At 42.6% G+C, this 13,213-nt stretch overlaps 1 protein-coding gene across 4 annotated transcripts in view; it reads left to right on the top strand.

Annotated features, from left to right (window-relative positions):
- The window catches only part of XDH (xanthine dehydrogenase), a 54,556-nt gene that overhangs the window by 35,162 nt on the left and 6,181 nt on the right, over nucleotides 1–13,213 (top strand). For all 4 annotated transcript variants that reach the window (XR_011140483.1, XM_009686267.2, XM_068940117.1 and 1 more), the window contains exons 22-33: nucleotides 1,575–1,699; nucleotides 2,541–2,674; nucleotides 4,199–4,286; nucleotides 4,903–4,989; nucleotides 6,453–6,644; nucleotides 7,145–7,290; nucleotides 7,897–7,978; nucleotides 8,680–8,775; nucleotides 9,541–9,669; nucleotides 10,707–10,781; nucleotides 11,603–11,655; nucleotides 12,848–12,962. Coding sequence is in view for 3 of the 4 variants with exons in the window: in XM_009686267.2 (XP_009684562.2) it covers nucleotides 1,575–1,699; nucleotides 2,541–2,674; nucleotides 4,199–4,286; nucleotides 4,903–4,989; nucleotides 6,453–6,644; nucleotides 7,145–7,290; nucleotides 7,897–7,978; nucleotides 8,680–8,775; nucleotides 9,541–9,669; nucleotides 10,707–10,781; nucleotides 11,603–11,655; nucleotides 12,848–12,962 (1,322 nt within the window). In the remaining variant the exon portion in view is untranslated. The remainder of the gene's footprint in view (nucleotides 1–1,574; nucleotides 1,700–2,540; nucleotides 2,675–4,198; nucleotides 4,287–4,902; nucleotides 4,990–6,452; nucleotides 6,645–7,144; nucleotides 7,291–7,896; nucleotides 7,979–8,679; nucleotides 8,776–9,540; nucleotides 9,670–10,706; nucleotides 10,782–11,602; nucleotides 11,656–12,847; nucleotides 12,963–13,213) is intronic.

Below are 13,213 nucleotides of genomic sequence, written 5' to 3'. Positions count from 1 at the left end.
AGGCAGAGTGGTCTGAATCTTATAGCAATTCAATTTCCTTTAACCTGTTATGTGGCTTTAATTTATGAAAATGGGACACACATGCTTTTGAAAACCGATCTACCAGTATTTGTGCCTGTATGTATCATGAAGAACATAGAACTGTCCTATAACTCTTTCTGAACGTTGTTTTTGGCCTGTCTCTGGGGATGGGTATTTTGGTATGTTTCTTGGTTTAATTCAATTCGGATCTGCCAGACAGGGTTTAGAGGGGTGGCTAAACACAGCAATTGTCGTCAACTGATTAATAACGAAGAGTCGGGAGGGGACAGTGTCAGAGCTGTGAAGTAGAGCACTCTGTCAGATCCACATCATTTGACCAGGATTAGCCAAGAGTAGCTTGCTCAGTATGTATCATTGGTCAGTAGCTCCTGAAAGAGAAGAGTTAAAGACCTTAGACCTTCAGGGTATTATGTATTTATCAACGAGAGAGTGTTGCCTCCCTTGGCCAGATCTGAGAAGGGAGAGAATTAAATCAGTTACAGACAGAAGGCCTGGTATGAAGGGTTTATACTCAGAGACCATGGAGTAACATGTCTGTTCCCCTTCCCCTGGGGGAAGGGAGGGTATTATTTAACTGAAATAACTGTTTCCAGTTCCGTTGTCTGCTATATTTTGCTATGCATTGCTGAGACTTTTTCTCTGCAGTCAGCCATTTGAGTTGGCACTTCAAGGGGTTCATAAGCTGTTGTTAACTGTAACATGGAGTACTATATAAACTGAAAAGAACTGTGCCAGGCAAGGCAGAAGTTGTTCTGGACTATAAGAGTAGCTTATTTAAAAGCCCACAATACTGTGTGAATGCCAGGCCAAGGCTCTAAGGGAGACAGGGGGAAAGCCCCTGCTAGGTACCAGAGCAAGCATTGTTTTACCCCGTGAGAAGACAGCTATTTTGTTGTCACTGAGTTGAATAGAAGGAAGAGAGGAACAATATTTTGGGAATTGCTCTGAAGATTAACTTTCATGGCAGCTGAATAGACCAGAGCCATGACCAGAGCCATGACTGGGAAAGGAGGTTGTTTCTGAGATTTAACAATGTGCAGCACATCTGAAAACTGCACTATCAGCACTGCCAGGTGAGATGTCCTGTGAAAGAGCCATGTGCAGCCGCTGAGAGTTGACGCCCATTTAGATCTTATTAATGCATTTTGAGTTTCTCTTTTTGCAGCCTTGTTTCCAAGTCTGTAATCTTGCATTTGATCTGCTCTGCTAGAATATGTTTTGTTTATTTTTATCCTTTATCTCAGTGGCCAATCTGAAAGACATCAGACATTGCCTCTTGAGGGTTATTGGGTCAATGGACTGGTGGGCAGGCTTATTTTTGTAGTGGATAGAAAGTGGGATACTTTTTTTTTTTTTTGAATCAACAAACTGGAACTGTCAATTGAAGGGTTAGGGATATCCAGTGCTGGACAGGGCAGAGGAGTTTCCTTTAATGCTTGTCAAAAGGGTTTACAGGCAACAGGTGGTGGGAGATCTCTTATGACTCCAGGGATACCCTGTCTATGGGGCATTTCTTTCTCTCTGTTTCCTAGGAGAGATGTACATTGGTGGACAGGAGCATTTTTATCTGGAAACTCACTGTACCGTGGCCGTGCCAAAGGGGGAGGATGGTGAGATGGAACTCTTTGTGTCGACCCAAAACCTAATGAAGACACAGGTACTGTCTCTCTCTGGCCTGCTGCCTAAAAGCAATTTGATTCCCAGTGCTTTGACTAGATAAACTGTTGTTTTGTAGTTTGTCCTAGCTCGTCTTGCATAAAAATGCCACACTGGCTCAGAACTGGATGTGGGATCTAAAGTCCACATCCATCCCCCTGGTGTTCTGAATTCACTTCCAGGTGACAGAGAAGTTTCTGTTGCAGCACCTCTCTCTGTGCCTGGATTACACCCTTAACCATTTTCTGGAGATGGGGTTGGCTGGTGAATAGCCATGGCCACTGAATGACATGTCGGAAAGGGAGGTGGTGCAAACACTGACAATACAGACCAACCCTGCCACCTTGTGGGACAAGCTACTGTCACTATGAGATGTCTGCCCTGTTTACTGACTTCCAACAAGAAAAGCATCATTCCCTCCCTATAAATCTTCCCTTGTGATTTACGTTCACTTTGAAACGTAAAGTTGTTGTCGACACCAAGACTATCTAGAGGTATCATAACTGAGTGAGGAGAATGGAGAGCGTGGAAGGGATCTCAGACTTTGTGCTAAGTGAGATCCATGTCTTGGTAAGCTTACCTCATGTCAATCTCTTCCTGAATCTTGTGCTGTCTGTTAAGGCCCTGCACGCCCTCTCATTTCAGAGATGATATACTGGGATTACTGGTTCCAATTGCAAAAAATCCACTTGCAGGACCAATAGGACCTGCAGTAGTAACAGAATATTTGCACTGTTGCAATGTTTGCAGAATGGAGAAAGCTAAGACAGGCCGTATTTTGGTATCTATTTCTTACCACCAGCTCAGCTCCTTGCATGCTCTGCTTTTCTATTTTTCTTTAGGAGTTTGTTGCTAATGCATTAGGAGTCCCTTCAAATCGGATTGTGGTTCGAGTGAAAAGAATGGGAGGAGGATTTGGAGGAAAAGAGACTAGAAATACTATATTGTCAACTGTGGTGGCTGTGGCTGCTTTCAAGTAAGTCTGAGTACAGCAAATTGTGCTTCTTCCTTTCAGACTTCACCTGTCCCGGGCTGCCCATTTTGGAGCACGATTTTTGCTAGAGCACTTTGAAGAGTCTTTATGGCTTCTTAGTGTGTAGCTTGTAGCAAGCTCTGAATTCCTAAAGGGGGTGTTTAGTGGGCTCTTAGCTGGAAGGAGGAACTAAAGCTGCTGGAAGGGGCTGTGCTTATGCAGGGATGTGAGCTTTTGCTATGTAAATAAGAAAGGGAAAAACCTTACTCTGCTATTTCTTTGATATTCTCCTAAAACTCTTGTGTGTCAAACTTTCTGCCCCTCCAGTTCGCTTCACCCCAGGGAGTTTTAAAATCCAGCACTAGCCTTGCTTGGATTGTGTTTTGTATAATAGAGGTATGACAGCCTCTTTCGTACTCAGAAATCTGCTACTGACACGGGCCTTGCACCTACCATTTCTCTGCTCTTCTGCAAACCCTGCTGTCTTTGGATTTTCCCTAGGAAGGGGGGCAGGCTACAGTATAGACCACCCCACTTTTCCAGCCCCTGAAAGCTCAGGGAATCGATCTACATTGTAACCATTTATGAAGCATAGAGTAAATGTGCTTCTGGTTTCTGGAGGTTTGATGTGGGTTCATCTTTAACTGTGCAAATTTTTGTAGTTGTGAGTGAACAACCATGCATGTAACACTTCCCTTCTCGATGTTGCTCTTGTATGCTAGGATGCTCCCTGCTGGTAATGTTAGCTGTAAGTTTGGACAGAGCAGTAATTTGATAAGAGTATTTTTGGAGGACAGTAGCCAAAATGAAACTCTTGTACTTAAACCAGTTTTATTTCACAGATGTCATTTCATTGCCTCTGGAATATGCAATCACTAGTTTGGCTGACAGAGATAAAAAGAATAAAAAATGAATCTGTATTACTGATTAAGTAAAGAAAGCAGGAGGTTTGCTCAGAATGGAGAAAATAAAACTGGTTTAAGTACGACATCTGTGTCATTCCCTAGATATTTTTGCAACCTAAAGAGAGGCTCTGGGAAGTCAGGCTTGTTAGAAAATGAGGAAGAGCTCCTTTTCTCCTCCATGTTATCCTCCATGGATAATAAATAAGCAACTAAAGACAAGGTCAAACTGAAGCCTAGTTAGTACTTTACTTAGCATTATTTCACAATTCATATGGTATTTTCTCTAGCAAAGCCAAAAGAGTGCCTTGAGAAGTAGTCCAGAAAACAGCGATTGCTCGGTTGTCATTATCTGTGCCTATAAGAAACTACCCTTTTTAAAATAGGACTCTCCACAAGAGTTTTCAAGAGCAAGTCTCAGTCTCTAAGATATTTTTCTTTTTTCACTCAATCTTGATATTTTCTTTAGAGGAAGATATATAATCCAGGCAATTTACTCCTAACTCATGTAGCTGTTGCCACTCTGGAAAGACGACGCCCACGGGAAAGAGAAGAGCCTTCCTCTGTAGGAACTATATAGCGCATTTCAGGCTTTGCCTGATAAATGTGTTTTTTCCTTTAACAGAGCTGACTGCCCTGTACGGTGCATGTTGGATAGAGATGAGGACATGTTGATAAGTGGTGGAAGGCATCCCTTCCTGGGGAGGTACAAGGTATGCATGCACATAAAATGAAAGCATGTCCTCTTGGTTTTGTCACCTGAAGCATCAGTGAGCAGCAAGATACTGTGATAAACTTGTTGCTGTAGTTTCACTGCTGATCTCTGCTGTTGCAGATGGGTCTGGTCAGCTGGGTTATAGGGTTCTACCTGTTGGAGTCCTGCAGAAGTTCTTTGGGCTCCAGTGAGCTTCCTTCTAACCTTAGAGTGAACACTTCCCTCTTCCTTGAAGCCAAGATTGTGCCCCTGTTGACAATCACGTTGCTTTTAGATGTCCCCCAATTTGTTTACAGTATTGCATTACTAATTGTTCTGTTAACTTACTTTTCTCTCATCCAACTGCTTAAAAAACAAAATCCCATTAAGGAGAGTGTGGCTACTGCAGGTGGCGAGCACTAGTTTTAGAAGTGTTCTCTGAGGCAAGATTGAGGTGCATACCTAAGCCCTTCCTGGGAAGCTTCCTCAGGTATTCCCACTGCTTGTCCTATGCTGCAGCAGAGGACAGCCAACCTCACACTTTTTGTCTGTGTGAGGTCCATTGAGTTTTGGGTAGGAAGTAGGAAACAGAAAATTTTGTAGAAGAGACATTACTGAAGAGACTTTCTTGACAGGTTGGCTTCATGAAGAATGGGAAGGTCAAGAGTTTGGAGGTGTCATACTACAGCAATGGGGGCAACTCTGTAGACCTCTCTTATGGCGTAAGTAGAAGAAATAAATATTCTGACGGATAACTAGGTGAAAGACACATGTTTCCCTGGGCAACTTTTTGCTTTGACTTCAGAGAACTGCTGTCTACAGCAACGCTTGCACATTCTGCTCTTTGACATGACTGAAAATAGATCTTGGGGGTTTTTGGAGCTTCTACAGCTGCTTTCTGAGCCAACTGGTCTGTCTTGGCATGTACCACGTAGTTCTTATTGATGTTGTAGTAACTTGGATTAGGCAAAAGGGTTGGGAAAGTTTATTTTTACATTACAGATGCGTGCAGAGAGCTGTGATGGAAGACTTCTTGCACAGTGCAAAGTGATTGAAAGTCAGTACAGTGTGGCAGATGTGGGGAAGTTTGTTCTTTGGAATAGGAAATATCGTGCTGATCGGGGCAGCTAAATCAACAAGCTGGTTAAGCAGTGCCTAAACCTAACACAAGCCACAAGCTTAACGTTGGAGTTTGGAAGCACTAAGGGCAAAGATGAGCTGTAACTCTGTGTCTCCAAGAATTTTACACTGTTGAATAGAAAACTGTCCTCTTCTGCCACATGAGTGACCTACTCAGTAATCTAATGTCATTCATGTTTAATCTAGCTCCCCTTCCTTGGTCTCCTGAGTCTTGGATGGTTTTTTGCAAAATGAACACGTTACAGTGAGAGAAGAATGCAAGTACCAGAGACTCGTTTGGTGCTAGCAATGTGCTTGATGCTGTACAGAGCAGAATGGCAGGAAAGTGTCTGTGTAAAGTAAGGGCCTGGTTGGGAGTGTGTCAGTGTGAATCGTCTTTTTGAGTGCGTCTGAAATTGGTGACTGGGACGTGCATAATCTCCTCTCTGGGCTGCTGCTGGGAGGGAAATCTTGGTGCTCAAGCCTGAAAGAAGCAGTGGCTTACTCCCAGTCTGGATCATTCGTGGAGGAAAGTCCTGAATCCTGCAGTTTGGATGTAACTATTGAAAACCTTTACTTCACGTAGTTGCTATTACTCCCATAGGCCAGCTGCTGAGTCACCGGACATCAGCAAGACTTCTTTTCTAGCAACAGATTATTCAGTATCATTAAAGGAAGACTCTCATGCTTCCAGATGAATAATGGCCTTTAGTGGCGGTTTGGGCCCAGCATGACCCCAGGGCCAAGGAAGGACTTGAAGCTCATGTTGTCCCATGGCCCTAAGTGTCATGAAGAAGTGTGCTTATTGTCCTGTCCTTCAGGAGGATATAGCAAGCAGCCCACTTGATACTCGGTTGCAAATGGGAGGGAGTAAAGACTGCACATCATTGCTGATCCAGCTGGGTGGACTGAGGCCTACAAGATGCGAGAGAAAGTGATTGTTGTTGTAAATTAGCTTCAGACCTTTCTAGTCTGTCTCTAGCAGGCAGTGGGAAGTCTGACATGTGATTCATATCAAATGTCTCCCGTTTCACCCCTCTCCCCCACCACCTCTTTTCTACATCAGGTTATGGACAGAGCTCTGTTACACTTGGATAACTCCTACAGCATCCCCAATGTCAGCAGCTTGGGCGTTGTTTGCAAGACCAACTTGCCTTCCAACACAGCCTTCCGTGGCTTTGGAGGGCCTCAAGGAATGATGATTGCCGAGTGTTGGATGAGTGACCTTGCTCGGAAGTGTGGCCTGCCGCCTGAGGAGGTATAGGTCCATTGATGTATTTCAGGGCAGCACTGCCCTTGAACAAGCTCTGGCAACTGGACACACAACTACAGCAAATTATGAAGAATAAGAACTTTTGCTTCATTTTTGCTAAGTCCTTAGCAGAATCTCAAAATTTCCTTGGGACAACCACATTATAGCATGGGCTATCTCCTGCTTCATTAAATTCCCTTAGTAGCCTCAACTGTGTAACCCCAGTTTTCATGATAGATGGATTTAGAAAAGTCCGAGGAGATCAAGTACCCTAATCTTACTACCAGTGGGCTTTACTCCTAATTCTTCTTGAAAATTCCCAGTTTTAATGTTTTGTTCCCTTATTTTCCCCTAAACAGAGATTTAACTGTTAATTCTATTGTTCTGTAAAGTTAACAAAGGAGTGAAAACTAGGGACCAACTTGCTTTTGATGTTATTCATTAAAAGAACTTAGTTTGAAGGATTAAACTTGGCATATCCTTTATACATCTCTCTCTTTGGGAAGGTACGGAAGCTCAATCTTTACAATGAAGGAGACCTAACCCATTTTAACCAAAAGCTGGAGGGCTTTACCCTGCGAAGGTGCTGGGATGAGTGTTTGTCAAGCTCCAGCTATCATGCCAGGAGGAAGCAAATTGAAGAATTCAACAGGTAGATGTTCTCGAGCCACAGTGATGCTGGGTGTACCTGCTGCCCACTAACTTCTGAAATTCTCTTAGCAACTAGAGTGATGGGAAATCAGACCATATATTTAGAGAGTGACTTCTAAAAACTTCTCTTTTTGAAATTCCTTCAGATCCACTGTGGGAGTAAACCTCTGTCAGTGACCTGGTAGCTTAAATAAGGTTGAAATAAGGCTTGGCATGACATATTCTTTTTTTTTTTAATGGAGAGGGTTTTTTTGAGTCTAGTCTTTGCCTAACTTTTCGGACAGCTAGCAAGGCAATATATACATATGGAAAAGGCTTTCCACTGCCTTTTCCTCTTTTTTTAGTTGGCTTGTATTTATAATTGGATAGCTAATAGTCCAGGCAATTACTTCTCTAATATCTGGGGAGTATCTTCAGATAGTCAGATTTCTTCTTGTTGAGACTCATAAAGAAAGCCAATGTGTCGTAAAAAGCTCCTGGTCAACTCAATCCGTATTGCAGTCAGGTACTTCATTTCATCTTTGAGACCCAAAATGTTGGAGGGCAGCATGGCATTGAGTTGCAATGAAAGCCTGATGAGTAAACAAATAATGTTCTCTCCTTGCAGGCAGAATCGCTGGAAGAAAAGAGGGATGTGCATTATTCCTACCAAATTTGGCATCAGCTTCACTATCCCGTTTCTGAACCAGGTCCTTAAGTGTCATTTGTCTTTTCAGTAGATGAGCTAAATTTATGCTACTTCCCCCAGGCCTTCCTCCCACTGTACGTAACGAGAGCTTTTTAAGGAAGGACTAAATTAATTAAGAAAGAGCACAAATTTTGAATTTCGAAAATCAAAATGGGAAAAATAACAGTTACTTCTTTATATGGTCCAGAAGGTACCACAATGCAGCTATATTTTCATGGTACTTTGTTATATTACTTTATATTACTATATTACTGCCTATTCTCTCTTCCTCAAGATTAGCAGCACTGTGACTCTGCAATACGGTAATTTTTGTCCATATGCGTGGCCTGCATTCTTGGGCTCGATGGGCTGTTAGTGGTGTTGGCAAGTTCAGATTAAGGGTACCTCTGTGTTGCACAGGGGCAGGTTCCGGTTTGTCCATCTGCTTTCTGAGCTGGAAACGGTGGCTGAGGTTTGCCATGCCTTTGGAACCTCTGCTGAGTCAGTGATACTAGAGCAAATCTACTCCAAGTGTACACTAGTGGCTATAGTTACACTAAGGACCATGCTGCTGCATGATCCTCCATTTTGCAATCCGGTTTTGCTGCTTTGGTCTAGTTCCAAATTCTTTCTCTCTCTCTTTCTCTAGTTTGTAACTCAAGCCTGCCAAGTATTTCACTGGCTCACTTATGATGACTCTTGGATTAATATTCCCTTTTATAGGCTGGAGCTCTGGTTCATGTGTACACAGATGGCTCCGTGTTACTTACACATGGTGGGACTGAGATGGGTCAAGGACTTCACACCAAAATGATCCAGGTAGTGATGAGTTTGGATGAGTATGAGACATCTTTTCAGGCAAATTACACTCACTGTATAAAATTGCCCCAGACAACTTGAAATCTCCTCTATGTGTAGGGTAACAAATCTGACTAATTCCTCTTACTGTTTCAGTGGCAGTGCCAGATTTACAGCCCAATGTTACAACTGAGTGTACGACTTAGATTCATCAGCCTCTCAGTTCTTTGGTTTTAACGTGTAATTTAAATCTGTGATATGAAACTAAAAATGGAAATAGTGCAGGTTATGCTTAAAATCTAGCTTCTTATGGCAATTTCTTTTCATCCCCTAAAACTACAGTATACATATATTTTATACTAATATTTGTTATGCTGCAAACATATTTAACTGCATTTGTTAACAATTTATTAACTGTATTTGCCTTTTTCATTAAAAGGGCATGGGGGAACAGGATTGTTCTGACAGAGAAATGAAAGGAAAATCTAATAGGGCTCTTTATCCTCCGATTCCTTTAATTGTTGAGATAAGAATTTAGTCTCAGTGAATGTCTGTCATTGTGGAAAAAGCATACATATATGCATGCATGTGCATTCTCAGTCTGTCAAGGGCAAATAATTTTCCAGCTGGCTCTCAATCACCAAACTGACTGACTCCCCAAGAAAGATGAAGATTAGGAGTGGAGAGGATAGAGTTTGCACTCCAGACCCTAGCAGCATAGGCAATGAACTATTATGCTCGTATATAAGAACAACCACTTACCAGTTTTTTACCTTTGCTCTGCAGGTTGCTAGCAGGACACTGGGAATCCCCACCTCCAAAATTTACATCAGTGAGACAAGCACAAACACAGTCCCAAACACCTCCCCGACAGCTGCCTCTGTCAGTGCAGACATCAATGGAATGGCTGTCCATGTACGGAAACTGAGTAATTTGGACTAGTTGGGTCATAAGCTGGGACTCCAGAACATAAAAAATTTGATGTTATCTGTTGCTTAAGAAAGGTAGAGCCTTCAAAAGGGAATTCCAGACTAAGGGCACCTTATAACTTCCTGTACCTGCTATAACTACCAGGAGGTAATAGATAATGAATGACGATTTTTTTTTTTCAATTTTTTTTTGAAACTCTCCTTCAGTTCTTTTGCAGTTATGAAATGGAACCTTTGTGATTACTCAAAATGGACAGAACAAAGCATCCACTTAAATGGCTAGCTTCTTAGTAATTAATGTAATCTTATCTATGACAATATAATGTGCTGCAAACATTACTTGCAGGTGGTTTGGGGACTGTGCCCCAGAACCAAAGACCTCTAAATGTTGATACACTTGATGCAGATATCCTTCTCTAGCAATGGCATTGTCATGAGTGTCACTGACATGGAGGAGGCACGAATGCATCTGTTTGCATGGTGTATGACTTCTGTCGAACAGAAGAATTTAGTATTGGTCATTTTCAGTTTAGAAGAAAAGAGGAAGGGCAACCTGTAAAGTTACAGCTCCCAAAGTACTTGAGGCTGTTTTTACTCTCTGCACAATTTGATTGAGTGGGTTGAATTTGGGGAAGAATAAAATTTTTTTTGGTATTATGGGATCATCTTGCTAGATAGGCTAAGGTGTCCACCTATGGCTTAGTGTAGACAAAGCTAGTGTATAAATGAGTGGACTTCTAATACTTTGCATCATGGTCTGGAAGGCTCTGTGCTGTATTTGGGATTCCCTTCTGCTGTCAGCATAGCCCATGTGTTTTAAAATACTTTTCAGTCAACATTTCTACCTATGCAGCAAATTACTGAACTTTGTTCCATTGTATGATATGTCGAAGTCCTAAAGGCAATATTGATTTAAACAGACGGTTCTTGGAGACTTGTACTGCTCCAAATACTATAGGCTGACTTTTCAAATCTTGACAGGTTGCTCCTCTCTCTCTCTCTTTCTCTCTTTTTTTTTTTTAGAATGCCTGTCAGACTATCCTAAAAAGGCTTGAGCCAATCAAAGAGTCTAATCCCAAGGGCTCCTGGGAAGACTGGGTAAGCTGTCTTTATCTGTCACAGGACAAATGGGCTTTGTCAGAGATTGTTTTCATTGGCCAACTCTTCCAGGCCACCTGGAAAGGCCTGAGGAAAGGCAGTGAAGCAGAAACCTGGCAAGGGAGGAAACCAAAGTTTGCAAGGGCTCATCCCCAAAATATCAGTTATGAATTTAATATTGAGATCCCTGCATGTTCTGGGGCCTGCCTATGACAACTAGACCAAGTGAAAAACTTGAGTGATTACCTATCTCCCTGTAGTCAGACTGGAGTCCTGAATAGGAAGAAACCTGATCTGTAATGAAGGGATTCTGTGACAAAGATGGCCCTTTGGTGAGCTGCCATCCACCTTTTGCTGTGGTGCTTCATGGCAGCAGTATCTCTCCACCCTGAATATTAAGAGATTGGTGCACTGTCAGCCTCCCAGGCAGTTTTCAGATCCAAGCTCCTCTCTTCCTGGGAGGAGCTTTGCCTTTGTGGTCTGAAAGTCAGGACAGGATTTCCCCTGGCCATATTGAAGTCAAGGAGATTGGCATTTTAACCTGTGCCTCTGAGGGTGAAAGCCCACCCTGTCCCTGAAATCCAGAACAGACAAGATGTAGGTCTCATCCCTCCGCCCATGGGTGTGCTCTGTCCTTGGTAGCTACTGCTGAGGCTATTTGAGGAAGTAGCTGCACAATGAAGCTGCTGGTGTGGGTACTGTGTTGGCTCTCTGTCGCTGTACACCCTCTGTACATGCTCTCTTGGAAATATGTTTGGGGCAGCTATTTTGCAGGGACTGGTTGGACAATAACTGTTTTAAAACTCTGTTCTCTTTGCCAGATTAAAGCAGCCTACGTCAACTGTGTGAGCCTGTCAGCCACAGGATTTTATAGGTGAGTGAATATTCGTGCTGCAGAGGCACAGTTCTTCAATTGCATGGTATACATCCAGGGAGTTTCTGGGGAGGATTTATGGCCCCCACTCCCTGTCAGTGCTCTAACCTAAGGCCTGCAGCCCTTCTCTCACTGGCTGCATGCTCTCTCCCACCTAGAAATGTTAAACTAAGGTTAATACTGTGCCTCTATTCCAAACACTCTCCTGGCAGTGGATGATAGGTTCCTGATGGAGCACGTCTCTTGGGGCGAGATTCAGATCTCATGTAAATCGGAAGTGTATCTAACTTCACTGCACCTGACCTAGGTTTGAGGAGGCATGAGTGAAATCAGAGCTTTGCCTGGGGGTCTGCCCTGTGTCAGACTCATGACTGTGATGATTTTACTGCCTTTTGGGGACTCTAGGGAACAAGGAGGCAGGAGGCGTCCTTGAGGACAGAGCTACCTACGGCAATTGACTGAAGCTGCATCCTGTCTGCTGCAGCATGAGCAGATCCCAGTGTTTCCAATCTCACTCTCCCACTTTAAACTTTTGCTGGTTCCTGTGCAGTTCTGAAATGAGACACTTCTCTTCTTAGTCAGCTTTATTCCTGGGGGCAAACAGAGATCCGTCACCTCTGAGGCAGAGAGGCTGACATAAAAAACTAAACATAGTGTTGAGAAGAGTCTTTGTTAGGACTAAGATACAATATGAGCTCATTTCTGTTGCATCTCTGAAACGTGTTACTCTCTTAACCAAGTCACTGCCAATATTTTAATAAAACAGCTTTCAAATAAAATGTAAGTAACCAGACACAAAGTTTGAACCGTACTTAAAAGCAGTCCTCACCTTAGTCAATGCAGCTTGATTATTCCTCAGAATTTAATGATCTCTAAGACATGTTCACTTGTACTCTAAAAGCAGAGGGTTTGCTATTGGATTCCTGTGAATGAATCCATAACAGTCATCACAAACCCTGAGATTCATGGGAAAATAAAGATGGCTAAAACAGTTCCTGTCAGTAGGGTTTTGGAGTACAGGGAAGCTTTAGCAGATTCCTATTTATAGTTGTTTATACTTTTCATTTCTGCATGAGCTTGATGGAAGAGATAAAACATAAGTAAATAAGGATTTTGGTAAGTGGCAATGTGGTTGTATTCATCTTGACTGTTCATGAAATTAAATGTGCTTTTTGTTTCTCTTTTTATCAAGAATTCCTGACCTTGGCTACAGCTTCGAAAAGAATGAAGGGAGACCATTCTGCTACTTTAGTTACGGTGTTGCTTGCTCTGAGGTTGAGATAGATTGCCTGACAGGTGACCACAAGGTGAGGGGGTCAGCGGTGAAATAGCCCTATGTGTTTAGGTGAAGGAAATATTCACAGGGAGTTAGAACAAATACTGGGCGTCAGCTTGTTCCTAGCTCTGTCATTGGTTCAGCGTGACCTTCAGTAAATTTCTTAACTCCTCTGTTAGACAGCGCAACAGTCTGCAAAGTATAATAAAATGATAATTATCTGCCTTGCAGGGATATTACAAGGCTTAATGAATGCTTGCAGAAGTTATTGGATTTGCTTAA

This window comes from Struthio camelus, chromosome 3, assembly GCF_040807025.1.
Source record: "Struthio camelus isolate bStrCam1 chromosome 3, bStrCam1.hap1, whole genome shotgun sequence".
Lineage (NCBI taxonomy): Eukaryota > Metazoa > Chordata > Aves > Struthioniformes > Struthionidae > Struthio > Struthio camelus.
The sequence above is the reverse complement of the archived record's forward strand: the minus strand, read 5'-3'. Positions and strand labels throughout refer to the sequence as shown.